The 27,300-nt window shown below is 39.6% G+C and overlaps 1 protein-coding gene across 4 annotated transcripts; it reads right to left on the bottom strand.

Moving 5' to 3' along the window:
• Nucleotides 1-91: 91 nt before the first annotated feature.
• Nucleotides 92-27,300, bottom strand: Paip1 (poly(A) binding protein interacting protein 1). Of its 4 annotated transcripts, none has more exons than XM_050152760.1 (11): nucleotides 27,138-27,300; nucleotides 25,587-25,753; nucleotides 18,147-18,332; nucleotides 15,421-15,533; nucleotides 11,092-11,203; nucleotides 9,939-10,064; nucleotides 8,644-8,750; nucleotides 7,845-7,962; nucleotides 6,863-6,917; nucleotides 3,283-3,376; nucleotides 92-1,303 (listed from the first exon to the last, which is right to left on the bottom strand). In XM_050152760.1, the coding sequence occupies exons 2-11, from the start codon at nucleotides 25,680-25,682 to the stop codon at nucleotides 1,210-1,212; spliced, it is 1,101 nt and encodes a 366-aa protein (XP_050008717.1). In that variant the 5' UTR covers nucleotides 25,683-25,753; nucleotides 27,138-27,300; the 3' UTR covers nucleotides 92-1,209. The 4 variants fall into 4 exon arrangements, with proteins under 4 accessions (XP_050008717.1, XP_050008714.1, XP_050008715.1 ...); XM_050152757.1 differs by lacking the exon at nucleotides 27,138-27,300 and adding an exon at nucleotides 26,180-26,717; XM_050152758.1 differs by lacking the exon at nucleotides 27,138-27,300 and adding an exon at nucleotides 26,318-26,717.

Below are 27,300 nucleotides of genomic sequence, written 5' to 3'. Positions count from 1 at the left end.
CCATCTTACAATTTCTCTAACTTCTAAACCTTTAATTTATTTCATGTAAGCAAGGTTAACAACAAATTCCTTAAAATACCATTTCAAAAACTTAGAACAAAACTAAGTTTTATTTTCAAATTCTAATTTTAATACAGATGAACAAACAAGCAGAAAAGTGAGAAAACTAACTGTATAAGCAGACAGATGTACCAAATGTAAAACAGTGAGTGTTAATATTAACACAACTATTTACATGCATATGTACAAGCAACCCTTTCTTATTTTTTAGTTAGTTGGAAAAAGATTTGACAGTAGGTAAAAACATTACTTAAATAGGGCCAAGGTGGTACAGTATAGTAAAAGTATTAGAAAAGTGATATTCACGGCACATCAATTATAAAGCAGATGAAAACCTGAATGACAAACACCTACGCCAGTTCTCTGGTAAAAAGTCAATGCAATCCATGCTGTGAAATAAAAATGAGAACGCCTTATAAAGAAAGCAGAGTAATGCTGTAGGATGGAGGGCGATGAAGTTAGTCAAGTCAAACAGAGAAAATGATTCTTGAATTGGAATAAATCCTCAATGAAGTCTTGGCTCCTTAGCTGGTGTTCTAAGCCCCACCCACCCCTCAATTAAGGACAGTTTAAAAGCCCTTGATAACAAATAGCATCTACATATGTAATAAGTTGTTTATATTCCCCAAGACTTTGGTGCTAAAGATTTTCATGATCATGATTAGTATTTGAAACTAAATTTATAGAGAAATAAATGTTAAACTAAAATAAAATCTGTAATAGTCATACCTAAAAGAGAATGCTACATTTTGGCAGTAATATGTAATTCCAGGCTAAGACTTTCCACCTCAAGAAAAAGTTGAACGATAAGCATCTAATCAGCTAGCAAAATTTTCTTTCAACATTTCATTTATTTCAAAATCGACTTTATTGCAGCCAAAACAGTAGAATTAACTGTACATAATAAAACTATTATATATATATACACATTTTTAAGTTACAGGGAATAAAGTTTATTTTGGCAGGTAGTGTTAAAACAAAATTAAAGTTGCATACATTAGTAACATAACTCAACATCCTTAATTTGGTATAAGCCTGACACAGTTTCTTGCTTTCCTGTGCTCTGCTAAATCACCAGACCTAAACTTAAAAAAAAAAAAAAAAAACCCAAAAAACAAAACAAAAACCCTGATAGCCTCAGATTTAACTTTACTGTTTTCGCTTACGCTCTGATTCTAAACAAAACTTTTCATAAGCTTCTTCAATCTCTGGGTCCATCTCATCATCAATATCGTCCAAATATCTGCAAAAGAAGCCAAAAATGATTATGTGACTTTACTATTCTTCAAAATGTTGAAATGTCTGGAGATGTTAAGCGTACTTTCCTAGACTGAATTGTTTTTAGATATGTGCATTTAAAAGTTAATAGAAGGCTTGACATGTATAAGTCCACACCTTCTTAATACTTTAACTAGAACATGATTTCAGAAATGATGTCTGCCTATGATTTTTTATTCCATTCAAAAAGTTTTACCCTTCCAGTAGTTACGCTTAATTAACATTAAACTTATTTCTGTGATGAACATCATTTATTTATTTATTTGTATGTAAGTATCTGTGTCCATATATGTAACATGTGTACTGGTCAGAAGAGAGCGTTGGTTCCACTCAAGCTAGAGTTGAAGGTGGTTGTGAGCCACCAGATATGGATACTGAGAATCAAACCCCAGTCCTCTGGAAGAGGAGCAAGTGCTCTTTTTTTTTCTTTAAAGATATATTTATTTTTATATACATTGGTGTATTGCCTGCATTTGTGTCTGTGTGAAGGTGTCCTCGGGTCCTCTTGAGTTGGGAGTTACAGACAGTTGTGAGCTGCCATTTGGCTGCTGGGAATTGAACCTGGGTCCTTTGGAAGAATAGCCAGTGCTCTTAATCCCTGAGGCATCTCTCCAGCCCTGTGATGAGTATCTTAAATGTTACCATAGAACATTCATCAGCAACTGAAGGAAACAGGCAAAGACACGCAGCAAAGCACTAGGCTGAGCTCACAAAGTCCAGCTGAAAAGTGGGAGGAGTGAGAATATGAGCAAAGGGGTCATATGATGGGAACACCCACTGAAACAGTCTACCTGAGCTAATGGGAGCTCACCAACTCCAGCCAGACCGGGAAGGGACAAGTTAGGACCAAACTAGACCCTCTGAATGTAGGTAACAGTTGTATGGCTGGGGCAGACTGCAGGGCCACTGGTAGTGGCACCAGGATTTATCCCTACTTCTTGTACTGACTTTTTGGGAACCCATTCTTTCTGGATGAATACCTTGCTCAGCCTAGATATAGTAGGGAGGGCCTTGGATCTTCCCCAAAGCAATGTGTCTTACCCTCTCTGAGGAATGGATGGGGACTGGGGTTGCGGGGAAGGTGGAGTGGAGCGAATGGAAGGAGGGGAGGGAGTGGGAACTGGGATACTGTATAAAATGAAAAAGATAGTTTGTTTTCTTTTTTAAAAAATAAAAAAAATACAAAAACAAAAAACAATAACAAAAAACCTTATTTCTGCAAGGCTCTTCTCACAGTGACAGGTCACTTTGCCATGTATCTAAAATCAGACTGTAACAGGAAGCTACTTTTGAGATTACGTAATCCAGAAAGCCCTGTCCCTCCGGTTCCAGCATCTGTAAATACACAAGCATTGCAGCATGGTGGTGCACTCCTGTAGTACAGCACTTAGCTGCCTACTGGAAGGCAGGGAACAGGCAACTCTGAAGTCGGCTTTCTGCATCCATCATTCCAAGGAGGGGTCCAGGAATGGAATGCAAGTCATAAGGCTTGTGAAGAAGTATTTCTACCAGCTGAGCCATCTTGCTGGCCCTTGAATGCCATTCTTTTATAATTGTTCTTCTAGTTTAGTTATCTCAAAACTTGGTCACAGAAGCTTCATAAAGAATGAGTAATAAGGGGTTGAGGGGAATGGTTCAGAATAAAGCAGTTGCTGCGGAGCACACAGTCCTGAGTTTAGCTCAGTACGCATGCAAAAAAGCTGGGTGTGCTGACTAGTGACTGTAATCTCAGATCTGGGGAGGTAGGAAAGGCGTATTCCTATAGGTCAGTCAACCTAAGTGAAATCAGTTACTTCCAGGTTTAGCAAGAGACCCGATTCAAAATCATGTGAACAGTGACTAAAGGAGACACCTGACACCAACCTTTGGCCTCCACATGCACGCACACACATGCACAAGAACACGGATAAACAAAGACTATCAGTAATGAAAAGGAGAACTTACGGGTCACCAGCCCCTGATAAATCTGTTCCATTTTCTTCATAATCTGGAAAAAAGTCCTCTCTTTCAAGTAACTCCTGATACTTCTCTTGGTAATCTACAAGACAATACAGGGAAAAAAAACGAGTGAATAATCCTATGAAATGAACAGTTTTGTCTCTATAGTCTCTTAATGACTTTAAGAAGACCATTGTTTAAATAGTAGTAATTACATAATATATCTTCATAAAATTTATATTCTATTCGGCTTGCTCGTTTCCTTGCATGCTCACAAACCTTAAAATATTTATACACACTATCATTTTAAATGTAAATACATTTCACAGTTGAGTTACTCAAGACTGAACCTCAGGTCTCCCATATACTATGGCAAATACTCTACAACTGAACTATAACCCCAAAATCTCGTAACTTTTTGTTTGAGAGGATTTCTGTAGCTGACTGTCCTGGAACTCTTTAGGTAGACCAGGTGGGCCTTGAGCTCAGGAGAAACTCCAGGCTTCACCTGCCAATTGTTGGGGATAAAGGTGTGTGCCACCACACCAGGCTCTTTATACTTTTTATAGGTTTTGGTTTGTGAGTGAGTGTGTGTGTGTGTGTGTGTGTGTGTGTGTGTATAAGAGAGAGAAGCAGGGAGGGGTCTGTTGTTGTGGTCCGGGCTGCTGTGGAAACTGCCTATGCCAACCAGGCCACCATTGAACTTACAGAGATTCTCCTGCCTCTGCCTCCAAACACTGGGATCAAAGGTGTATACCACCACGCTTGGCTCAATTTTTATCTTGAACCAGGATCTTACTGAGTTGCCCAGGCCTGTGTTGTAAGCCTCCTGACTCTACCTCCAGAGTAGGCAGGATTATAGGTCTCCACCACACCCGGCTAATCTTCATTCCCGTTTTGAGGGAATATTTCTGGGTTAGGGCCAAGCTTTTCCAAGACTGTCTTTATAAAACTCTAAATATCAGGCGTTGGTGACATTCCAATTTTGACAAGTTGGAGAAAATTTAAGCATAAAGATTTCTTGCTTAAGTACTTTACGTATGATATTCTTTTAGATGTATCAACACAGGCCAACAGGAACTCCACATCATGCATATACAGTACAGCTTGGAGGCTCACAGGGGGTGGGGGTGGGGAACAGTTTCAGTCATCAAGGGGCTTGGCATTTAAAACACACAAACATTCAAAAGCAAGGCCCTAGGTCTGTGTAGAACAGGAAGATAGAACTCATGCTCTATATACCTATCTCTCATCCTTCATAAACATCTAAGGGTTGACATCTTAAAAGGATGGATCTGGAAAAGCAAATAAAACACCTCAGTGGCAAACAAAGGTTGATTATATGTTTGAGAATGGAATGAGGCCAGGCACTCTGAAGAAATCGTTTACCCAGAGTTTGTAACAGCCTATTTGACCTCGAATTTCTAATCTCCACATAAAAAAAAAAAAAAAAAAAAAAAGCCCATGAGGAAAAACCAAAAGAACCAAAACCCAACCATCCAAGTGTTCGCAAGTTAGTGATATACCTGTGGCTCCAGGCAAAAGCAAATCTAAATCTATTTTGGGTACAGGTTCCTACAGCCCAAGGGATAAGACTTTTTTAATCAAAATAAATAAATAAATAAATAAATAAATAAATAAAGGTTAAAATCACTACCCCATTCATACTGAAACAGCTAATGCAAATGGTTTAAGAAAGTAAAATGTGTGGAGACAGGGAAAAAGATAAGCTGGGTAAATCATTATCAAAAGAACACCTGGGAAATGGCCAAATGGATATTCTTTGTGCAATTTTTACTTCTCTGTAATTTTGAAGTTAATTTCTAAAAGACAAAAATGAGCTTGCAGGGGCTGGAGAGATGGCTCAGCGGTTAAGAGCATTGCCTGCTCTTCCAAAGGTCCTGAGTTCAATTCCCAGCAACCACATGGTGGCTCACAACCATCTGTAATGGGGTCTGGTGCCCTCTTCTGGCCTGCAGGCATACACAGACAGAATAATGTATACATAATAAATAAATAAATATTTAAAAAAAAAAGAGCTTGCAATAAAAATTTGACACTGAAGTAATTTTCTTTTCTTTTTAAAGATTAAGATCTGTCTTACCAGAAACAGCATGATTTACATAAGACTAGTAAAGAATGGGTTACTGGTATATGAAGACAAGTATACGGACAAAGAATCCCAAGATCAATATTATTTAGCATACCATAGGTAGCTTAATTATAACTAAGAGAGGAAGATTAAGTTAATATCTGCTGCTAAAACAAAACAGTGAAAAATATTTAAAAACTAAATACTTTCTATGTAAAAATTAGGTAGATAAATAGGAAAACAGCAAAGTATGATTTTTAGAAGAAAATAAAATGTAATTAAGTAAAAATCAGCACAAACAACTGATAAATTAAAGCTCAAAGTATGTATATGAAAATACATTATAAATAAAATGGAAAGATAGTCACATAGCACAAAGGGATAAAACCGTTAAATGACCAAGATCATCTTTTTCTAGACTTTGTAAGGAATCACAAATCAGTAAGACAAATAACCCCAGAAGAAATATGGGGAAAAGACAACCAAGAGGCAATTTTCAATGAAAAAAAAAAAAATCAAAGGTTAACACACAGAAGAAATTCAGTATTATTGTCATGAAAATAACTACATAGAATTTCATATAGTTGGGTTGACAGAAATTATACCTATTAAGTGTTGCCAAGAATAAAAAACAAAAGTCATCTAAGCTGTGGGTCGGGAAACTAAATGAAACGACCATTGCTGAAAAGCAATTCTCGCAACACTGGCGTTAGTGAAGCTGAAGATGCTCACCTTATAACTTAGTTCTACTTCCTCATCCTACAGACTCTTATGTCAGAGGCACATGACAGTCAATGTTGTTATTTGGAGGAAAAGACTGGAAAAAAAACCCCAATTGTAGCGGGTTGTAGTGTGCACTAAATTGGAAGACTTTCTCTCTTTCAGTCTACAGTTCCACCTGTCACAACTACTGCCATTTTTCTATAAATAACCCTTTACTGGAAGGTACACAGAGACTTGAATTTTAATTTGCTCTGAATCATGGACACTAATGCAGTCTGTAATTCTTAGTAACTGCAATAACTTTAATATAAGCTGTCTTTACCGTCTATGCTAATCATCGGAAAAGTTAAGATAAAAAACAAGTAAGAAGAAGCACAAAATAAAAATGGCTGTCCTTAACTGAGGGAGGAGATCTCTGACTGGTAAAGTGACAAGACACTAAAACAAATCACCCAGAATAGTCCCAAGTAATCAACTTAAATACAACACTTGACAAATTGTAGCCCTACAATCTTATAATATATGAACCCTTCCAGGCAGTGGTGGTGCAGGCTTTTCTTTCCAGCACTCTGGAAGCAGAGGTAGGCGGATCTCTGTGAGTTTGAGGCCAGCCTGGTCTACAAAGGCAGTTCTAGGACAGCTAGAGTTATTAGAGAGAAAAACAAAACAACACCCCCCACTGAAGAAAAAATGTCATACTTAATACTATCAAAGAGTCTTTATGTAATTTACTACTTAAAAAATAGGGGGAAAGTGACTGAGACAACATACCTGGGTCAGCAGCAGTGAAAGGAACACCATCAGATGTATAAAATGTTGGTTCATTCTAGGATAAATCAAAATGATAAAAAGTAGGTGCTCAGTTTGAAATACATTAAAGTAGTATGGCTGAGATCAATCACCTGCAGTTAATACTGTACACAAACAAGCAAGCCCAACATCCTAACAGTCCCTCCAATTTACTGGGAATGCACATGGCTTTTAGGTTTCCACCTTTTAGGTTTTGCTCGCCTTCTGCGGTTCTAGGTCCTGCTGTCTAGTATTGATCCATCCCTGGCTGAATTAGCTTTTAGCTTTGTTTTCTTATTATCCTGCCATTTTACAAGTTAAGAAGTTTTTAAGGGTTGAGCATTCCTTTGTAGCTGCTACACATCTGGTGATGTCAGAAACTATAGGGCATCACCGTCCTGGTCTTTTTCACATTACTACTACATCCATCTTGACAGTGGATGATCTTGATTTAGTCTCCTTTTCACTAGAGGATCTATTTACATGATCTCCTTACTGGCTCCTGTGGCGATAAAAATGTTTAATTGGCACTGGATTATGAGAATAGTTTTATATAACTCAATTTCCAATACTGAATTCACCATGTGGTGGTGGTTTGAACAAGAAGAGCCCCTACAGGCTCATTTGTTAGAATACCTGGTCTGCAGTTGGTGAATTGTTTGGGAAGGATTAGATGTGGCTTTGCTGGAGGAAGTGTGTCCTGGAGGCAGGATGTGAGGTTTCAAAAAATTCTGATGTCATTTCCCAGTGTGCTCTGACTTTTGTTTGTGGAGGGAGATGTGAGCTCCCAGCTGTTCCTACCTGTGCCTTTGCTCCACCACTGTAAACTCTTAACACTCTGCAATCCCAGGCTCGATTAAAGCTTTCTTTTCTAAGTTGCCTTGGTCATGGTGTTTTATCACAGCTACAGAAAAGTAACTAAGACAAAGCATTAAGTGAGACTTAAAACACAAACATGGCATACCATGAAGTAGTTAGGGTCATTTTCAGGGGTAGCTTCTCTGTATGTTGAAGTTGCATGGACCCTGCCCCAGTTACTTGATCGAAGTTCTACAAGCTTCAAGAGCATCTGTTTTACATCTCTACAGACAAAAATTAGAAATCAAATTAATATGCATCTACTGCCCAAGTGCTGTGAGGCTCTAAAATATTTCTAGCGAGGCTCTAGTTACAACTTAACAGACACCCAATGCTTTAAACTTCTAGACATTTTCAATGACATAATTCACTGTATTATTCTTTTACTTTTAAAAAAACAAGCTTGAAACTGGGCTTACTGGTACACACCTTTAATTCCAGCACTTGGGAGGCAGAGGCAGGCAGATCTCTATAGGTTTGAGGCCAGCCTGGTCATTAGTGAGTTAAAAGACGGGTACATTGTGAGACCCTGTCTTGATAAAACAACAAAACAAAAAACTTGAAATCTGATCTACTTAACTCGGACTTATATTATGGTCATGAATTACACTGGTCTTTTATATTACTTATGGTAAAGTTCACTACACAAACACTAGGTTCATGTTTAAAGTCTACATCATTTTCTTTCTCAATAGACTCATCATATCTTACCACAAAGAAAATTTTAAGTTTTTAAGTATAGCTGAACAAAACTTAGTAGCAACATGTCATAGGCAAAATACTAAACTGACCCATAATCTTAATCACTTTAATGAAGTAATAATGATTCAAAATCCTAAGAAGAAGAAGAAAAACAAAAACCAGAAGGAGAAAAGTCTGACATCTACTAGCTTCTTCTTTCCTACCTGCTGCAGTTTGCATCTAGGACAACATTTTCAATTCTCTGAATTATTTCTTCCATATCAGTTTTCCCCTTTTCCTTCCAAGTATCTTCTAAAACTGATCCTGTCAACTAAAAGCACAGATGTCAGTAAAATAAGAATGCAATAGAGGAGAGATTTTTAAAAGGTATTAGCAAAAGTTGAAACTTTATTTTTTAAACAAGATGAATTTAATGGTTAGATATTTCCAATTATTCTCTGCCGACTGTCTCTATTCGGAGACGTCTATACCATCTATGCTTTGACTAATTAGAAAATAAAGCTATACGGTTTCACATCCATAATTATGTTATAGTTCCTCTATGACTAAGATTAGCTATTAAATTTTAAGGCATGTCTCTTTTTCAAAAATAATCAACGTCAGATGTTGTGGTGCACACCTTTAATCCCAGCACCTGGGAGGCAGAGGCAGGCAGATCTGTGAGTTTGAGGTCAGCGTGGTCCAGAGCTAGTTTCAGGATGGCCAGATCTACACTGTGACACCTTCTTAAACCATAGGTACAGGCGCACGCACCCCCCCCACACACACAATGTTTTAAAAGAAAGAAATTAAAGATATGAACAAGATATGAACAGGCCATTCACAGAAACAAACATGGCCAGCAACCATGAAGGAATGCTTAAATTGACTACCAATCAGGTAACTTCAAATTATTGTGAGGATTTTTATTTCACCATGACAAAAGCAAACCCAAGCTGATCCCACTTTCCCTGAAGATGTGGAGAAAGGTATACTCATTCATTACTAGGAAGAGTACAGAGCTGTAGCTCAGCAAACTTGGATATTATCTGTCAATATAAAATACTTATGTTCACTGACCCTCTGAATCTGTTCAAAAATTTAATCTTCAAAAGTATCTATAAAGAGATAATGGAAGACTACTAGCAGTACTACAACAGCCAAATGCACAACAGCCCAAGTGTTCATTAAAATAATAGATATTAGCAAAAGTCTGAATACAATAGAATACTAAGAAGGTATTCAATACAGAGCTAAATCTCTCCAGATTGATTTAAAACTTTCATCTGGGAGTCAAAAATAAAAAGCTAAAATAGACTAAGAACTTTTTTGTAAGGGCACACAAACCAAAAAAAGGGGAATTTACAAATGGGCTGGGATGGAAGATTTCCAATAATCAGAGTTTAATTCCCAGAATCACATGATAGAAAGGAAACCCCTTCAAAGTGTCTTTTAACTTCCAGGTATGCACAAGCACACACAAAATAATGTTAAAAAGGAATTTTAAAGAAAAACCAACCTTTAGCAATTTTACTGCACAAATTAAGTTGTCATCCATAGGATTAGTGAACAGAGCATTCAGCAGTTCCCGGAGACCAACCTGAAGAATATCTGCTCTTGTAACCTGCCCATTTGTTCCTTTGATCTTTAGGAGAAGAAACAGTAGGACAACTAAAAACAGCAATACTCAAATGTGATACAGACATATGAATAGCCTATGAAGCAGTTGCAAAATTCAGTTAAATATAAAAACTAAAGGAACACACTGTGATAACTTCATCAAACTAATTACAATTGTTCTCTATATAAGTAAGACCTCTAATAAAACTGTAGATTATAGGTAAAATTTAATTCTTATTCATCACCCATAAAACATCATAGAAATATAAGTCTACTTCAATAGTGCTGCTTCAGTAAACACGCTGTAATTTAAGCCACCATGAAAAAAAAAAACCCAGGTATTTCAAGTTGTATTTTATTTTATTATGTGTATGGAGGGGCTGGGTGGTGGTGGCAGCGCACACCTTTAATCCCAGCACTCGGGAAGCAGAGGCAGGCGGATCTATGTGAAGTGGAGGCCAGTCTGGTCTGCAGAGAAAAGTTCCAGGACAGCCAAGGCTACACAGAGAAACCCTGTCTCAAAATCAAAGTAAAACAAAGCAAAAGAGTGAAAAAGGAATGCACCATGACTCACAAAAAGGCCATCCTCTATGGCTAATAGCCCAGCACTGACCTGGCTGTGGGACATGGGAGGGCTAAGGCAGGAGTACCGCTACAAGCATGATGCTGCCTGGTTGACAGGGTTGGCTTCCTGAGCATATAAGGACTTTTAAAAGCTTAGTGATGACTTATGATTTTGTTCTGCTTATGAGCAGAACAAAAGTTATCAATGTTCCATTCAAATATAATTAGGTATGAAAAGATTTGCTTTCACCCTGGTCCCCTTCATTTTAACTTTGACAGGGTCTCACTATGTAGCCCGGGCTACCCTAAAACCCAAGATGCCCTCCAACTGCTGTGATTGCAGGCAGTTATCACCTGGTAGCAGTCATTGAACTAATTTTCTTCTATTTTATTTTTGATGTTGTAAAATTATAATGTGAACAAAAATTCCTTCCTGGAAGCATTTTTACATGTTCAGACCTTGAAGTACTAATAAGAAATGTTCTCACCTCCAGGTTAAGGTATAATTCTCCCAGAAACAGAACAAACGCATGAAATCGTTTCCGAGTCACTTCATCTCCTTTTGCAGCTTGGTCTTTAACTTCATACTCCGTCCGGCATCTAATAAAGATGTATCTTTTAACCATCTCATACTGCTTTGACTTTTCAACAGTAAACCAAGATTTTTTTTTTTTTGTCATTTGTCAGTCTAGTTAACCAATAGCAACCAAGGCAAACACAATCACTGTCCTGACCTCAGATGCAGTTCTAAGATACTGCCAGGAATAAGAATGAAACTAGCAGATCAAATTGTACTATTAACAGTATACATTTCACAAGGTTCAGAACATTCTAGAACTAAAACAGGAAAAATTATATCATGCCTTATCGGTATTTTTGCTACTTTTATCCATCTCTAAAGTGTTCTTTATACTTGTGTATCCAGTTAAGCTGAAGAGGTGGGGAAGAAAAAAAAATTTTTTTTTGAGGTTAACTCTGGGGCTTTGTGTGCACAAGATCAGGCAACAGTGAGCTATATACCCAACCCCTTTTTGCATTTTGTAGGTGGGTTTTTGCTGAGTTGTCCAGTCTGGCTTAAACTACTATGTCACTTAGCCAAGCTTTCAACTCATGGCCCTCCTATGATCTGGATCCGATTTTGCACCAACACACCCAACAAATTCTTTATTCTTATACTTCCCATGGTTTATTATCAGAGATTATACCTCTAACTCATACAGGTAATAAACAGAAATCTGGGAGTTTTATACTCACAGTTCCAAGGCATCTAAACTAATCCTAATTGTCTACCATGGAATCTAGAGAGGAATTATGGTGTTAGCCACTATTACTAAAATGGATGCTTTTAATTTTCTTCTAATTTTTTTTTGAAATGTCTGGGAAAGTAATTTGTTTTATAAAACTGATGTTGACTGTTCTCTTAAAAAGAAAATAAAAGACAAAGGAAGGGACTAGAAAGGTCTTTCAGCAGTTAAGAGCTTTTGGAGACTGAATGGTTTCCATACAGCCAGCTTACAATAGTTTCTTTACACAAAGAAATCCTCTCTTGCTCAAACATTTAGCCAGTGGTGTAAAAGGACCACAGACTTGTTTATTGTTCCCATGTAGCCAACTCCAATTATCACACGTTACCTGATGAGCACCATGTCTGAGTCAAACATAGCAAGATGCCTTACCTTCTTTAAGGATATTAAAGGAATTCTCAGAGATATATATGGAAAGGGCACCAGTTAAAATAATAAAAGGGCTAACTAATCAGTAGCAACTCAGCTATCCAAACCCTTTCCTACCTTCTCTTTTAATTTTAGTTAAATTTTGATAAAATACTTTTTCTTTTATAAATTTCTAAAGACATAAAAGACACAAAGTATGTGCCCAAGTAAATTCTTATCCTCTATGGATAATTATCCAGATGAAAGATTCTAAGTCCCCCAGAGCTAACTATTTTCAATTATAGAAAGAACCTGTGTTTATCTCACAAAGGTGAAAATAAAGTCCAGATCACTACCCCATACCACTACAACTTCATTCTGTCTTTTTCAAAGTACATACATACATACAAACATGCATATATATCTCTAAGGGTAGAACTGGGCTCTGTTTCCCAGTCATATTACTGATGGTCTTATAGTACTGTAGAAGTTCATACAGAAATTTAATAAGGCTGCCTTTCTGGCATCATACTCTGCTTGTAATCCACTTTCTCTGTCCAGACACTACAATTTGTATGTAATTATAGTAAGGATAGTTCTTAAAATATATGTAAATTTGCCATTTTTATTTTTCCAAACTGTATTTATCCAGAACCATTTGAAATATTTTCTAAGAATTTACTATTGTATGTGTATGGGTGTTTTGCCTGCATGTTCTTTGTACCATGTGCATGCACTACCCAAAGATTACAGAAGAGGGAGCCAGAACTGGAGTTAGAGATGGCTGTGAGTGGCCCTGCGGTGCTGGGAACTGAACCTAGGTCCTCTGGAAGACCAGCCAGATACTCAACCTCTGAGCCATCTCTCCAGTCCCACTATACATTTTCTTACTCATTCCTAGAGATCTCTTTCACGAACGCATAAAAGAGCTCATTGCTATGTATACAATTTCCAATTTTTACTTCATATAAAGTTGACTACTCCCAAATGTAATTTATATCTAACTAAATTTTCTCATTTAAGCTTATGGCCTATGGGTACAATATCTTGCTCAAAACAGCTTTGACAACCCAAGATATGTTCACTTGTTAAATACTTTCCTGTTTGTCTCCCTTTAGTCTGATGTGCTTGGCATTTAATCTAATATAGGACAGGAACTCTCCTCTCCTTTTTCTTTTCTCTGAATGGCTATCCACTTGAGCTGCTAGCACAATTCATCTTTTACATGTGTATTTGGAGAACCACCTTTAAGGCCTAATTTTTTAAATTTTTTTTCAAATTTAAACGTAATTACATAATTCATTTTATCCCTTCTCCCCACCCAAATACATGGTCTCTAGTCTCTTAATTTTTAATTGTTGTTGTGTGTATATGTGTGTGTGCGCACACGTGCACACACACACATGTACACCCTGCTCAATCCATATAATGTTACTTGTATGCATATGATTTCAGGGCTGACCACTTGGTGTTGGATAACCAACGGCCTCTTCCCTTGGTGTGCTGGACAATTTAATGTCAACTTGATACAAGCTAGAATTATCTGAAAGGAGGGAACCTCAATTGAGGAAATGGCTCCATAAGAACCAGCTATAGGGCATTTTCTTAACTAGTGAATGATGTGGGAAGGTTCAGCCTATTGTGGGTGGTACCATCCCTAGGTCAGTGGTCCTGGGTTCTATAAGAAGGCTGAGCAAGCCATAGGAGCAAGCCAGTAAGTAGCATGCATGCCTCCATGGCCTCTGCATCAGCTACTGCTAATGGAGCTGGAGAGGTTCCTGCCCTGTTTGAGTTCCCATCCTGAATTCCTTAAGTAATGAACCATGATGTAGAAGCATAAACCAAACCAACCCTCTCCTCCCCAAGCAGCTTTGGTCACAGTGTTTCATCACAGCAACAGTAACTCTACGACACCAGAGAAGACTTTCCCCTACTCTCAGCATTCCTTAGTTGCCTGCAATTCTTTGTCTATGGTTGGAAACCTGTGAAGTTTCCTTTTCCATGTTAGCTGGGTTCTAGCTTTAGAATTCTTACTCAAATATCTTGTAATCACTAATTTTTTGGCGTGTCTGCGCACACATGCAGGCACGTACAGTGGAAACTGAACTCAGAGGTTTGCACTCTAGTCCCAAACTACAACTCAGGCCCTGTAGTACAAGTATGTTTAAAGAATCAATGGACAAATGATAATAAACTTATTTTTTTTTTTAAGATTTATTTTATTTATTATGTGTACAACATTCTGCCTCCATGTATGCCCACATGCCAGAAGAGGGCACCAGATCTCATTACAGATGGTTTTGAACCACCATGTGGTTGCTGGGAATTGAACTCACAACCTCTGGCAGAGCAGCCAGTGCTCTTAACCACTAAGCCATCTCTCCAGCCCGATAATAAACTTATTAAACATGAAAATAATCTTATTGCTAAAGACCACTCAAATAATTAGATTTAAAAAAAAAAGTTTTGGTTTTTTGAGGGAGAGTCTCACTCTGTAGCCTGGGCTGGAGTGGAATTTAGTATGTATCCCAGGCTAGCCTTGAATTTGAAGCAATCCTGTCTTCGGTGAGCTACCACACTCACTTTAAGAAAATTAAAGTTTTCCCTAATAATTCATGAATCAATGCCAACTATTAAATATGTAATATAACGACAATGCTTGTGTAATGTAAACACTAATTCTAACTGTAAAAAGGTGTAGAGCAAGAAGATTCTACAAGAACAGAGATCTAGATAATTAAAATTTTAGAGCTCTTAACATAGCTATTATATAGTAGTTAGACTATATAATAACAAGAACAAGTGACAAGACAGAACATGATGAAGAATCAGATTTAAAGCTCAAGTTTAAGAATGCAGTGTGATGCAGGTGGTAGTTCAAATCAGTCAAGAAAAATGAATTACTCATTTTTATCAAATTTAAATTCTCAAACTAAAACTACCGAAATACTTAAAAACACATCACTAGTCATTTTGATGATTCTGGGAAAGGCATTTCTAAATCCCAAACCAAAGGCAAAGGAAAAACTGACATTTGACTCTAAGGTTTAAATATTCTGGAAATCAGACTGGTCTGCCTATATTCCCCTGCAACCTATATTGTAAGGTGTTTAGAAAACATCAATGGTCAAATTCTATTATCTGTAATTTTATATTCACACTGACCTTTGAAGTAGCAATTGGCGGAAGTTGCCACTCTGTGGGCTAATTGTCAGATGATGGGACAGGTAATTACACAGGCGAGCTCCCATGTAAGAGAAATTTGGGATAGACGTGGCCTTTTAAAAAGAAAAGTTTTGTATGACACAAATACATTATTATCAATGCAAATACTTAGCAATATCTTATGGAGGAACACCACTTGGCTACTAAAATGAACTATATAGTATATATTACAAGGTTTTTGTTAGGCCTAAGAAAGTGAATCCTCCCACCTATCCTTATACTAAGAACCACAGTACAAAGAAAACTGTAAGGGGACTTCTCCTATCCCTCTTTCACCTGAGGTTACCAGAAACAATTAGAAAATGTCTCTTGATGTTACCCAGTTTTGCAGAAAATACAGACGTGTACACGACTGCTTGGTAACAATTATGAATGATGAGGGTAGCTACAAAACTACGGATCAATGTTGTTTCTCAGGAAAAAACAGCACACACTTTGAGATCTAGCAGTCCACAACAAGACACTCAAATATTCTGCTTTGTGACCTTGGCCACTACTGAAACCTTCCTAGCTTCAGTTTGACACACAAAAAAGCGACTAACAGTACTTGGCTTGAACATCCCAAAACACATGGAATAAAAAAAAAAAAAAATCAAAACAACTACTTAAAAATAGAAAATAAAAAGTAAAACTAAGTGAGAAAATGCTACATCTTGAATTTGTAGCAGAAGCAGCACTTAAAAAATTTAGACTTCAACTGCAGATTTTAGAGAACAGGAGGACACAGTTTACCACCTTGTGATAGACAGGAAAACACGTGAGAGGGCTTCAGGAGCCTGACCAAGGTCGCAGAGATAACCAATAAATCACAGATTCTAGCCCCTTCCGGATCACTTCACTAGAGGAGAATGAGTTAAGCTCTCTGCTCAGATGTGTATAGTGTGGACGGAGGAGTAACACTTTCAACCATTGAGCTAGAGCAACCATTGTAGAATCTTAGCATTATCAGAAACATAGCAAATGCTTTATAATTAGTCCTTTCTATTTCTAGGTTTTTTCTTCTTTTTGTTTTTTTTTTCTTACATTTGATTCATTTCAAAAACAAAACAAAACAAACATGATTTCTCCTTATACTATAAATGCTTAACAAAAGAAAGCCAAACTTTGCTTTTCCCGCTATTGGCTGAAGGGTTTTTAGCCTTTGTAACTGTTTGTCAGTTAAACACAATTGCCTACTTGTTTCCCCTCACTGGAAAATGAGATTTTAGCTACCACTTGCTTTAAGTAACCCTACTCTTATCTCCCATTCTCTCCACCTACAATACGTTTTTTTACAATATGTTTTTTTTTTAATTTATGATTTTTTTCTTTTTTCAGACAGAATATATTCTTCTTTCACTGAACTTTCCATGAGAATGCCCCACACCCAAGGTAGAGAGTGATAGCGTTCATGTGGGGCAACAGCTCAAAGTCCACTGGGAATGCACAACTTACCATCTCAAGTATAAACTTGTAGATCCATCAGCAACACTAGTCAAGAAAACTCATTCCTTTCTAGACTATCTGCTTTTTCTCTTTGGTCTTATGTGGCAGAATTAACTTATACACTTAAAGCAGCCTTACTAATCTTGATAGCTAAGGATGACTGACATACCTCTTGGAAGCTGGAGTAATGCCAGTGGGTTTTATCTTTGTAATGTATGCTCTTCTCTATGTGTTAGTAACTCTTTGGGTACGGTAAAAAGGAACCTTCTCAAACTTAAAACTGTACTGAAAACCATTTTAAAAACTAAAGATTTTGGGGGAAAAAAAGACAGCATTTTAATACCCTTTATAATGGTATTAACATGCCACTGCCCAATATGTGACAACAAAAGCTGAATGTTAAATAACACAGAAATAACTGGTTAAGTCTTTTATTTTTTTAAACTGGTTAAGTATTTTAAGGATTTAAGATACACATCTTTAAAACCTAAGAGTGGGCACGGTCAAATCCTATAGCCTTGGAGGGCTGAGACAGAATTACCTTTAGTTCAAGGCCAGTCTAGGATAGTGAGATCCAGGCCAGCCTGAAATACAGAGTGAGACCATCTCAAAAGCACATGAACAAACAAATGAAGACAAGAAATGTTGAAACTTAATACTGGACTATTTTGCAGCCTGGCTTATTTGTGTCTATCTATCTCAGTGCTAGGGACTAAACTCGGGGCCCTGCACTTGCCTGGCCAACACTCTGCCACTGAACTCAGTCCTCAACACCACCTCATTTGTGAGGGAAGAAATTTCTCTCACATTTTTTTCTCACCTTCTCCAAGAATCCTACAGAATTAAACACAGAGAGAAAAAAAAAATCCCACAACTGTTTTGTGTATGTTAGTTAGCTTTAGGTGCAAAAAAATAGGGGTATGTGTGATTCTTTTGTAGATTTCCTTGTCTGAGCCTAGACCTCTTCTGTACTGCTGCTTGTGCACAGAGCCCTAGCTAAGCCATAAATGCTGCTTCTACAGAGCTGGGCTGTGCAGGTCAACTGACAGTGTGGCCTGGCTCTAGCCTTGGATCTCTAACTACAGGAATTTTACCCAGGACATACTTCAAACGTTCCTCTTATCTACAAAGCATTAACAAGTACAGACGAAATGGACAGGGACCTAGCCTTCTTCAAATAACCGTCACCGTCTATGGGCTCTGGGAAACTACCAGTCACCTCCTGCTACGAGCCTACCTACCTGCTGGTAGATGAGTTCCACAAGTTCTTGCAAAGCATCGTCTGTTGTGACCCATCCATTCAGGGTTTCTGCAAACTGTTCAATTTCTGTTTCAAAACTGCCAGGCTGCTCTGTAAGATGATTCAGAAAATCCTGAACATATTCTGATAGAGTGGGATAATCCTCACAACCATCCTCATAGGATTCCTACAGTTCAAAATTAAAACAAAACAAATGAAAATGGAATAAAACAATTTAATTCATATAACTAGCAAAGCAAGCATGCAGTGCTTTAAGTTGAGGTGTTTCTAGCAATGATTTTTTTTTTAAGGGATCTCACAATAACTTTAAAGACCAAAATTGAAGAGCACTCAGCTAGCTATTCCTCTTCCTTGCCCAACATGTTTTAACAGAAGGAGCTCCATTAAGACAAAGAATTGTCTTTTCAATCCTAGCAGATTTATATTATGGCAAGGAAATAAAGTTTCACTATAATAAATAATATAAGAAGAATCTAGTTACAGATGAAATAAGACCTAGTTAGTAATTTTGAATTAAAACTGTAAGGAAAGGGGACTGGAAAGATGGCTCAGCATTTAAGAGCACTAGTTGCTGTTCCAGAGGACCCAGGTTCAATTCCCAGCACCCACATGGCAGCTCACACCTGTCTGTAATTCCAGTTCCAGGGCTTGACACCTCACACAGATATACATGCTGGAAAACACCAGTGAACATAAAATAAAAATAAATTAAAAAACAAAAACATAACACTATAGGGAAAGGATGGACCAAATATAGAAACCAGAATTGCCAGCCTGGGAACTATATTATACTACTCTGTATATCCTTGTAGATGTTTGACAACATCTATACTGAAAAGAAAGAAAGAAAAAAAAAAAAAAACTAGTGTGCTTTGTCTGTCATCTATTTGCCAATACCCAAGGACAGGGAAGCATACTTAACTGCTTAAATACAAAATTACATCATAATAAAGATGGTGGGAGACTTTCTGTCTGCTTTATTAGGTTTCTAACCAATCTGGATAGTAATAATAATCTTAAGATTCTTCTTGCTCTCATCACATGGAATACTACCCCAAAGCATGCTAAAATTTATCTGTTATGTTCAAATACATACACTGCTTGATAAGATTTATCGTTCTCCAAATAAACTCAAATTACAAATCACATGAAAAAATAATGCGCAAAATAGAGAAGCAGCTTATGAAGGGCTTTAAGTTCTAGAGTCAGTGAGTACAAAAAAATACAAGGGAGATATTCTTCCTGGTAAGACTGTGTCTGACATCCTTTCAAGGCACATGCCAGTAGCTCCAGCCCTGGACACTGAGGTAGATGGACCAGCAGTCCATGCCGAGAGCCTGCGTGCCAACTGTATGGGTGCTGAAAGGACGTGACACAGGAACTGCCATGAATAAAGCAGACCAAGTTCTCTCCTCATATCTCATTCAGATGCTGAGATAACTAGTCTTGAGAGCTCATATATCTGGAAGTGGGTGGTTAAGAGCACTGTTGCTCTTGCAGAGGATGTGGGTTTAGTTCCCAGAACTCACATGGTGGCTCACAACCACCTGTTAACTCCTGTTCTAGGGGATCCAATGCCTTCTTCTGACCTGTGCAGGAGCAGGCATGTACACAATCCACACACATTACTGATAGGCAAAACATCCATACACATAAGACAGAACAAATGAATCTAAAAAAAAAAAAAAAGTAAAATAACGGAAAATGCAAAACAAACAGAATTCCTCCCAAACCCTCAAAAACTGTGGGAGATATCCTATGCAGTAGAAGGATACAGTATGTTGGTTCCAAAGAGGGAGGGACTTGACTTAATACCTTTGAGGAAAAATGTCAATAGCTAAAACAAAACTGAGGAAGGATGAAGGCTGTTAAGAATCAATGAGAGAGGTAGATCGTGTATGATGAGGGCACACTAAGGAGGCTAATTCTAAAAGCAGTGGTGGGGAAAAGGAGTTTATATAAAGGACTGCATAGAACTTGAATTTGTGTACAGACACAAAGCTGATGAAAAATTGTACTTTTATATTATACTACCCTCAAAATAACTAAGACTCAGAACACAAATATGACATAATATAAGTATGTTCATCGCCAAGAAACCTAACAGTATATAAGCAAGAAATTGGTTAAATTTATTACTGTACATTCATATAATCAGCCTTAATATAGCCACTTAAGAAAACAAGACAGAATTTATGCATCTCTAATATAATTGCACCTCTAATATAATATGTATATATATTCCATCCTTCAGAAATAGTTCCAAGATAATTTGTTAAATAAAAAGAGCATACATAATGCCCCCCCCCAAAGAAAGGAACTTATTTGTATAGACCTAACATTTCTGCAAAGCTAAACAACTGACAACACATCTGGAGTGAAAAATTATTATTACAAGCACTGCTACTTTATTAGAAAGTTGTGAAAACAATTAAGCATTAAAAACATATACATTATTAATATATTTAACCACCTATCTGTGTGAATTTCAGAATTAAAAAGGTTTTGGTATACATAGTTTTCTAGACTTAAAGAATCATAACATTAATATAATGACAAAGAGAAGTCTGAAGGCATCAGCTGAAGCCACTAATTTTCTATCAACTCTCATTCACTGTGACAAAAACACAGTTCAGAATGTCCAATGTCAGCTTTATACACTGTCAATAGACCCCTCAAAGTAGGATTCAAGTCTGGTGAGTAAAAGCAGAGCTGCAGTGGGGAGCTGGAGAGACACTCAGCAGTTAAGAGAGCTGGCTGCTCTTCTGTAGGAGCCAGGTTCAATTCCCAGCACCCACATGGCAGCTCCCAACTGCCTGTAACTCTAGTTCCAGGGGACTGACACCCTGACAGACACACACACAAGCAAAACACCAATGCCCATTAAAAAGAATTTAAGTCATTTAAAAAAAAATTCAGATGTGCTCTACAGAGAACAGGGGAGAGCCGTCAGGCCCGTCACCTAACAGTGCTCTCAGAGACAGGCAGCACACCATGCCTGATCAAAGTCTGTATCACTTGTATCAGCTTTCTTTTTTTTTTTTTTCAAATAATTTATCTGTCTTCAATTTGAAGACAAGTGACTTAGACTTGCTGGACTGAAACATGAAAAGGATGGAGATGTCAACACACTAAGTTTCTGCCATAACCTTGTTACGGATAATTGTTTTATACCTGAGGATAAATGTGAGAATCCTCATCAAGAAGTAACAGGAAAGTGATTCAGATATCAGATTCTGGGAGCAGGCAGGATTCACAAAAAAGGTAATAAAATGGAAAAACAGAACCCTAGGTACTATGATCTGAGGGGAAGAAGGATGCTAGAGAAACACCCATCAGAAATGGAAGGAGAGCTAAGCGAGGAGAACTGATGCCCAGGTCAAGTGCATAGCTAAAATCTAGAAGAGAACGATGGTTGCAGTCTTGGAAGTAAAGGAGATTATACACAAGGAAAGCTTAACAAGATTAGCAATATTAAATATGCAGTTCTAATAAAATCACACAAGAGATCTTTAAAGACTACAAAAGGTAACTTTGACATCTACCACACTGGAACTTTTAAACTAAACAGATTTTCATGTATTGTTCAGGGCCTAAAAGAAAGAAAATTTAAGAACACTACAGATTTAAAAATCAGAGATCTTTTACAATCATAAAAATTGTATCAACTTATCTAGGGGGAAATCACACTGCAGATTTGCATTCCATACTGAAAACAGATAAAAAAGGCAGCAGTAACTCGAAGAGGCTTTTAGGAAAAAAGCTTTTTGGGTGGTGATGGGGTGGTGACACAAACATTTCTGCCTCTTAATGAATGCTTTAGCAGCTCCTTTTTTATTAGCAAGTAAACTAAATAGCCATATAAGTCTGAGAAGCAACCAGGAACAGATGGATACAGAAACCCAGCATGAAAAGCGGAAATTCTAGCAGCTGGACTAGTGAACCTGTGTGTGAAGCCAGAGGACAGCTTTTGGGAATTGGTTCTCTCCATCATGTGGGTCCCCCAGGGACTGAACTTAAGGTCATCTGCCTAGCAGTAAGTGCCTTTACCTTGCTGGGCCATCTTACTGACCCAGTAATGTATACAAGAGCAGGCTCAAAGATTTCCAGAAACAGAGGCTGACTACTATAAAAGGCCCTGTAAAGAGAGTTTTCTCCACTGTGTCCTACAAGACCAGTGCCCCACCCACCACTGCATACAGAACCTATTTGTGGAGGGACTGGTTCTAGCTAATTCTGTATCACGGCTCCTATCAGGAAAAGTTTTCCTCACACGAGTTTATCTAAAGAGTTTGGATAAAGGAGGACGCTCCTGTTCTGTACTAAATGGACTGAAAAGCATTTAACTTGGACTTTGAATAAACTTTAGTGTTAAGTAAGGGTGACAAAATACTAGGACAAGGTAGCAAGCCCAACTATCCACAAAATCCAGGAGAATTACCACTTAGGAAATCAGCCAGGGAAGAAATTTAATTATGCCGCCAATTTGCTTCAACCAATTTCAGTCCATTATGGCTATTTCTTATGATTTAAACAGAAACCAGTCAATATTAACTTCCCAATATCCTACTTAATTAAATGCTGGCAACTAACTAAAACAGTCTTTGAAATAAAAGGTCATATACCAAGGGCCAAAGATGCTTCTAGTTCATTTGTTTTGGTACAATGAACAGAGAAGTTGATGTACTAATAGATATCAAAGAATTCCTACCAAAAAAAAAAACCCAAAAAACCACCAAGACTGATTTCAAAGTAAGTGCTGGTGGTGAGGTAGAGAAGATGGCTGGGTGGTTAAGAGCGTGTACCACGGGGTTAGAGGAATGGATCAGTGTTTAAGAGTATTGTCTATTCTTCCAGAGGACCCAGGCTTGAATCCCAACATCTACGTGACAGGTCACAGTTTTCTCTAACTCCAGTTTCAGGATCCAACAACTTCACACAGACACACATGCAGGCCAAACACCAATGCACATAAAAAAAAAAAAAACAAATCATTCAAAAAAGAAAGAAGGAAAAAAAAAAAAGAGCACGTACCAGCCCTATAGAAGACCTTGTTCCTTTCTTTCCTAGCATCCACACGGGCCACTCACAACCATCTTGTGAATCCAGCTCCAAAGAGAGATCTGGCCTCTCTGGCCTGTTCAGACAAATGCACTCACCTGCACACACCCATAGACACATTTGCTCATAAAGGGTCATTTGACTTGTATTCAGGACTTTGAAAGAAAACAACAACAATTATTTTTCCTATCATAAAATAGTCCACATCAACAGGAAGGAAAACAGATAAATAGGTAACTGTTTTTGGGTGCTAAAGAGTAAACCTTTTTTTCTTATCTTAATTTTTCCTTTCGAGATTTATTTTCATGTAATGTATGTATTTTTTACGATTTTTACCGGCATGTATAGACATACATATCTAAGTGAGGGTACCATATCCCCTGGAATTGGAGTTACAGACAGTTGTGAGTTACCACGTGGGTGCTGGGAATTGAACTTGAGTCCTCTAGAAGAGCAGCCAGTGTTAAGCTCTAAGCTATCTCCCTAGCGCCCAAAGTAAAACATTCTTAAGAGTTGAATTATTCAACTACTCACAGAGCTTCCATGGTTCCTTTCCTCTCTGAGTCAAATACAATTTTTTGGGGAGCGACTCTTAATTTTTACTTTTTATGACAAATGTCTTTTTTCACCAAATCAACTGCTTTTCTTGTCATACTTATACTTCCTCTTGTCTAGTCCCAAAGCATTTTTTTCTAAAGGGTGCATAGATTTTCTAGTTCCACAAAGTGCAGATTCTCTACGTGTCAAACAGGAAAGAGAACCAAATATAGATTACAGAAACTATGAAAAACAGAAAGTAAAACTAATCAGGATGGCTAAACAGAAAACAGAGTGCTGACAAGGAAGGACAGCAAGTAGCAATCAAACACTGAAGAATGCAGAGTGAAATGATCTCGTTAGAGAAGACAGCTGCTTCTACTAAGGTTGGCTCCCGAAATTCTACTTTTACATACCAAGCAGAAATAAAGGCACATATCAATCAGGACATGGGCAGAGACAATGACCTCATTCACAATAGCCCCAAAGTTGAAGCTATCCATTGATCAGTGGACAAATGGAACCTTGACACAGTCCAGTGATGTGAATAAGTTACCTCAAACTATGTTCCAACAGGAATTTAAATGTAGAGTTAGAGCATCAACCTAGTCTCTAGATCTTCATTTACGTAAGCTTTGAAAAATGGTTTGTAACATGCCAGCACAGGAGAGGCTGTGAGGCAGGAGGGTATCAAGTTCAAGGATGATTAGGATGTATCGAAATTATCTAAGACCAAACCAAACCAAACCAAGCAACCCCCTAACGGCTACCCCTGGACATGAGGATAATTCTAACTGAGGCTTAGAGGATGCCGACACTTTTCCTCTTTGGCTGTGATGCCAGCTCTAGCTCTCTGTGTGCTAACTTTGAGCTGAGTTCCGACTGTGTTGTCATTCAATAGACTGAGAGTGAGGCCTCATGCTAAGGTATACCAGTCCTCTTTTCAATTCATCACTGTTATTCACTCCCCTTTTCTGAAGTTAATCTCTATTCACTGACTCATCTGGGTTTAACAAGGACAGGTGAATTTCTTCCTATAGTCCAACCATGCTTTGGGCTTCCTACTACTAAGAAAACTAAGACCAGATAAAATTTGCTACATTATTGACAAAAATAAAAGCGTGAAAAGTTCTTTATGCCTACATATACTTATGTAAACACTTTACCAAAATTGTTTACATACGAAACATGGTAAAGTATGCCTGTAATTCCAGATTTGGGAGGCTGAGGCAGGAGGGCTGCCTTGCTTGACTCAAAATAAAAAAAAAATAAAGACAGCAAAAGCTTTCACAATATTTCTGCATACAGCCAGCACCAGAAATATTATCTTAACATAATCGATGAACATCCTCTAGAAATAAAGAGCCCAGATACGCATTTCTCAACATTCATAAACTACCTATTTGCAGCAAAAGGTTATTTACTCCAAAGGCACCAGGAATATTCTGCAATCTGGCTAAAATCAGACTAAAGGAAGCTCTCCTGGCCACTCACTGTACAGGTTGTCTGTCCATAGGTTCAGAAGATTTTAGTTTTACAAATTGAAGATATCCTTGAAATTAGGCTTTCTATACCAGGCTTGTGATTTTACATTTACTTTCTAAGTACTAGGTACACAACAGGGAAACAAGCAGACGAGAATCCCTAGTCTCACAAGCTTACATTCAATACCATGAATATAACTACAAATTATAGTCCGGAACCACGGCTTCGCTGAATAAGGTATTTCTGTGTGTAGTACAAAAAGCAGCCAGCATACTCTAGCGAAAGACATTATTCTAATAGTATCAACACGGAGTGTAGGAGAAAAGAATGTACTCACTGTATAATTAGAATAACCTGATGGGTAAAATTCGGGGGCGTTCGCAGACAGCTTAGACATTAGCACAGGAGCCACAACCACCTGGGGCTTAGCCATTGCTGACTCCGAGTTCTGCTGTGGGATTTTATCCTGTGAACTAGGTGGAGCTCTCTGGGGCCTCGTTTGTTCTGAGAAAGAAAAAAAAAAAAAGCAGTGCTAGATGTATTCATTCCTTTGTATATAACAACTTACTACATACTGAGAAACCGTCTGAGAACTTCCGGATTTGGGGAGTTAAACACAAAATGTAAGATGGTTAAGAGTCCTACAAAGAGCTTGCAAAAGGGAACAATAGCCCTGCTTTGGCTCGCCAGTGCATATACCTGCCTCCGAAACGAACGTTCGAGAGCCTTTCCCACCCCTTCCCTCTCTCTTAAGGAGTTGGGCTAAGAAGTGGCTGCTCGCCCGGGGCCCGGGTTCACCGGGGACAGGTAGGTGATTTTCACTTCCTCCCGGGACGCCAGACCTCTCACCGGCCCCGGGCCCCGGCCCCTCCCCCAGCCGGAGCGCACAAAGAATGGCAGCCAGCACCTCCTTCCAAACCCAGTTCCTACCCCGTGCCGAGCGGGGCCCCCTCTCCCGGGGAATGCTTTCGGGGAACCGGGGGGCGGATTCGGCGCGCGGCCCTTGGCGCGGGGGATGGTGGGGAGGCTGGCCCAGGAGCACCGGGGCCCCCTCGAGCTGCTCCGTACCTGGGAGCGCCCCAGGCCGGGGAGGCCGCGCGGAGCCGGCGGGGGCCTCGCTCTGGGCCCCTGGCGGCGGGGCGGTCCTGGGCTGGCGCAGCGGCGGCGGCTGCAGGAAGCCCGGGGCTCTGGGCTGCGGCGGCGGCTGATGCCGCGACCGCTCCGCAGGCCCCGCTCCGTTCGGGAACCCGCCGCCCTCAGGCCCGCCCCCTCCGCGGCCCAGGCCCCGGCTCCGCTCCCGACCAGCACCTGGAGCGCGATCGAAACTGTCCGACATGCTCCTGCGCTCCCTCCCACGGGGGCCGCCGCCGCCGCCGCCGCTCCGAACAGGACGCGCGGGAGGCGCCGCGGGCCGCCCTGTCACCGCCGCGCCTCACTCAGGCCTCATGAGGAGGACCGGCGGGCCCTGCTCGCTCCTCCGCGCTCCGGGCCCCAGCCGACGCGCCGCAGCCCAGCGTCCGTCTCCCCGGCTCCCTACGGCTGGGCTGGCGGACGCTCTCGTTTAAGCCCCCGCTTCCCCCGCCCTCCCGCCCGCCCTCCCGCGACGCAGTGGGGCCGAGGCGGGTCACAGCGGCCCCCCGCGGCCCGGAGGCCCCCCGGCGCTGCTGCCCTCCCGCCGGCTGGCGACGGCCGCTCGCGTTCGCCGATGGCGGGAATGGCGGGGATGGCGGGGATGGCGGGGATGGCGGGGATGGCGGACGGCCTCGGCTCCACCCGGGCCGCTTGGACGAGCCGGGGATCCGGGCCAGCGGGCGGCGGCTCCGAGGACGGCCGCGTTCGGCGTCTCGGCTCTCGGGATCGGGCTGAGGGAAAAGAGGGGGACGCTTACCCGGCGCCTCCAACCTCCTCGCTAGTTCTCTGGAGGAAAAGTGCGCGACTGACGGTTGGTGGCAGGAAAATAATCCGGGGGGAGGGGGCGTGGGCGCAGCGCCAGGGTTCGCCGACGCGCACCTCGGTGGGCGCGCAGGTGTGTGTGCTCCGAGATAGCGCTC

The sequence above is a fragment of the Alexandromys fortis genome, unplaced genomic scaffold, assembly GCF_014885135.2.
Source record: "Alexandromys fortis isolate MF-2015 unplaced genomic scaffold, M_Fortis_MF-2015_v1.1 scaffold_73, whole genome shotgun sequence".
Lineage (NCBI taxonomy): Eukaryota > Metazoa > Chordata > Mammalia > Rodentia > Cricetidae > Alexandromys > Alexandromys fortis.
Note: the sequence above shows the minus strand (reverse complement) of the source record. Positions and strands in the feature narration are given on the sequence as shown.

What these genes read in the sequence shown, in the direction of transcription:
- Paip1 (XM_050152757.1), bottom strand. Translation starts at nt 26,585, where the DNA reads ATGTCGGACAGTTTCGATCGCGCTCCAGGTGCTGGTCGGGAGCGGAGC. An exon ending in CGCCAATTGCTACTTCAAAG is followed by an intron (nt 11,204 to 15,420) that starts GTCAGTGTGAAT and finishes CATCTTTATTAG; the next exon opens with ATGCCGGACGGAGTATGAAG. An exon ending in GTGCAGTAAAATTGCTAAAG is followed by an intron (nt 8,751 to 9,938) that starts GTTGGTTTTTCT and finishes CTGTGCTTTTAG; the next exon opens with TTGACAGGATCAGTTTTAGA.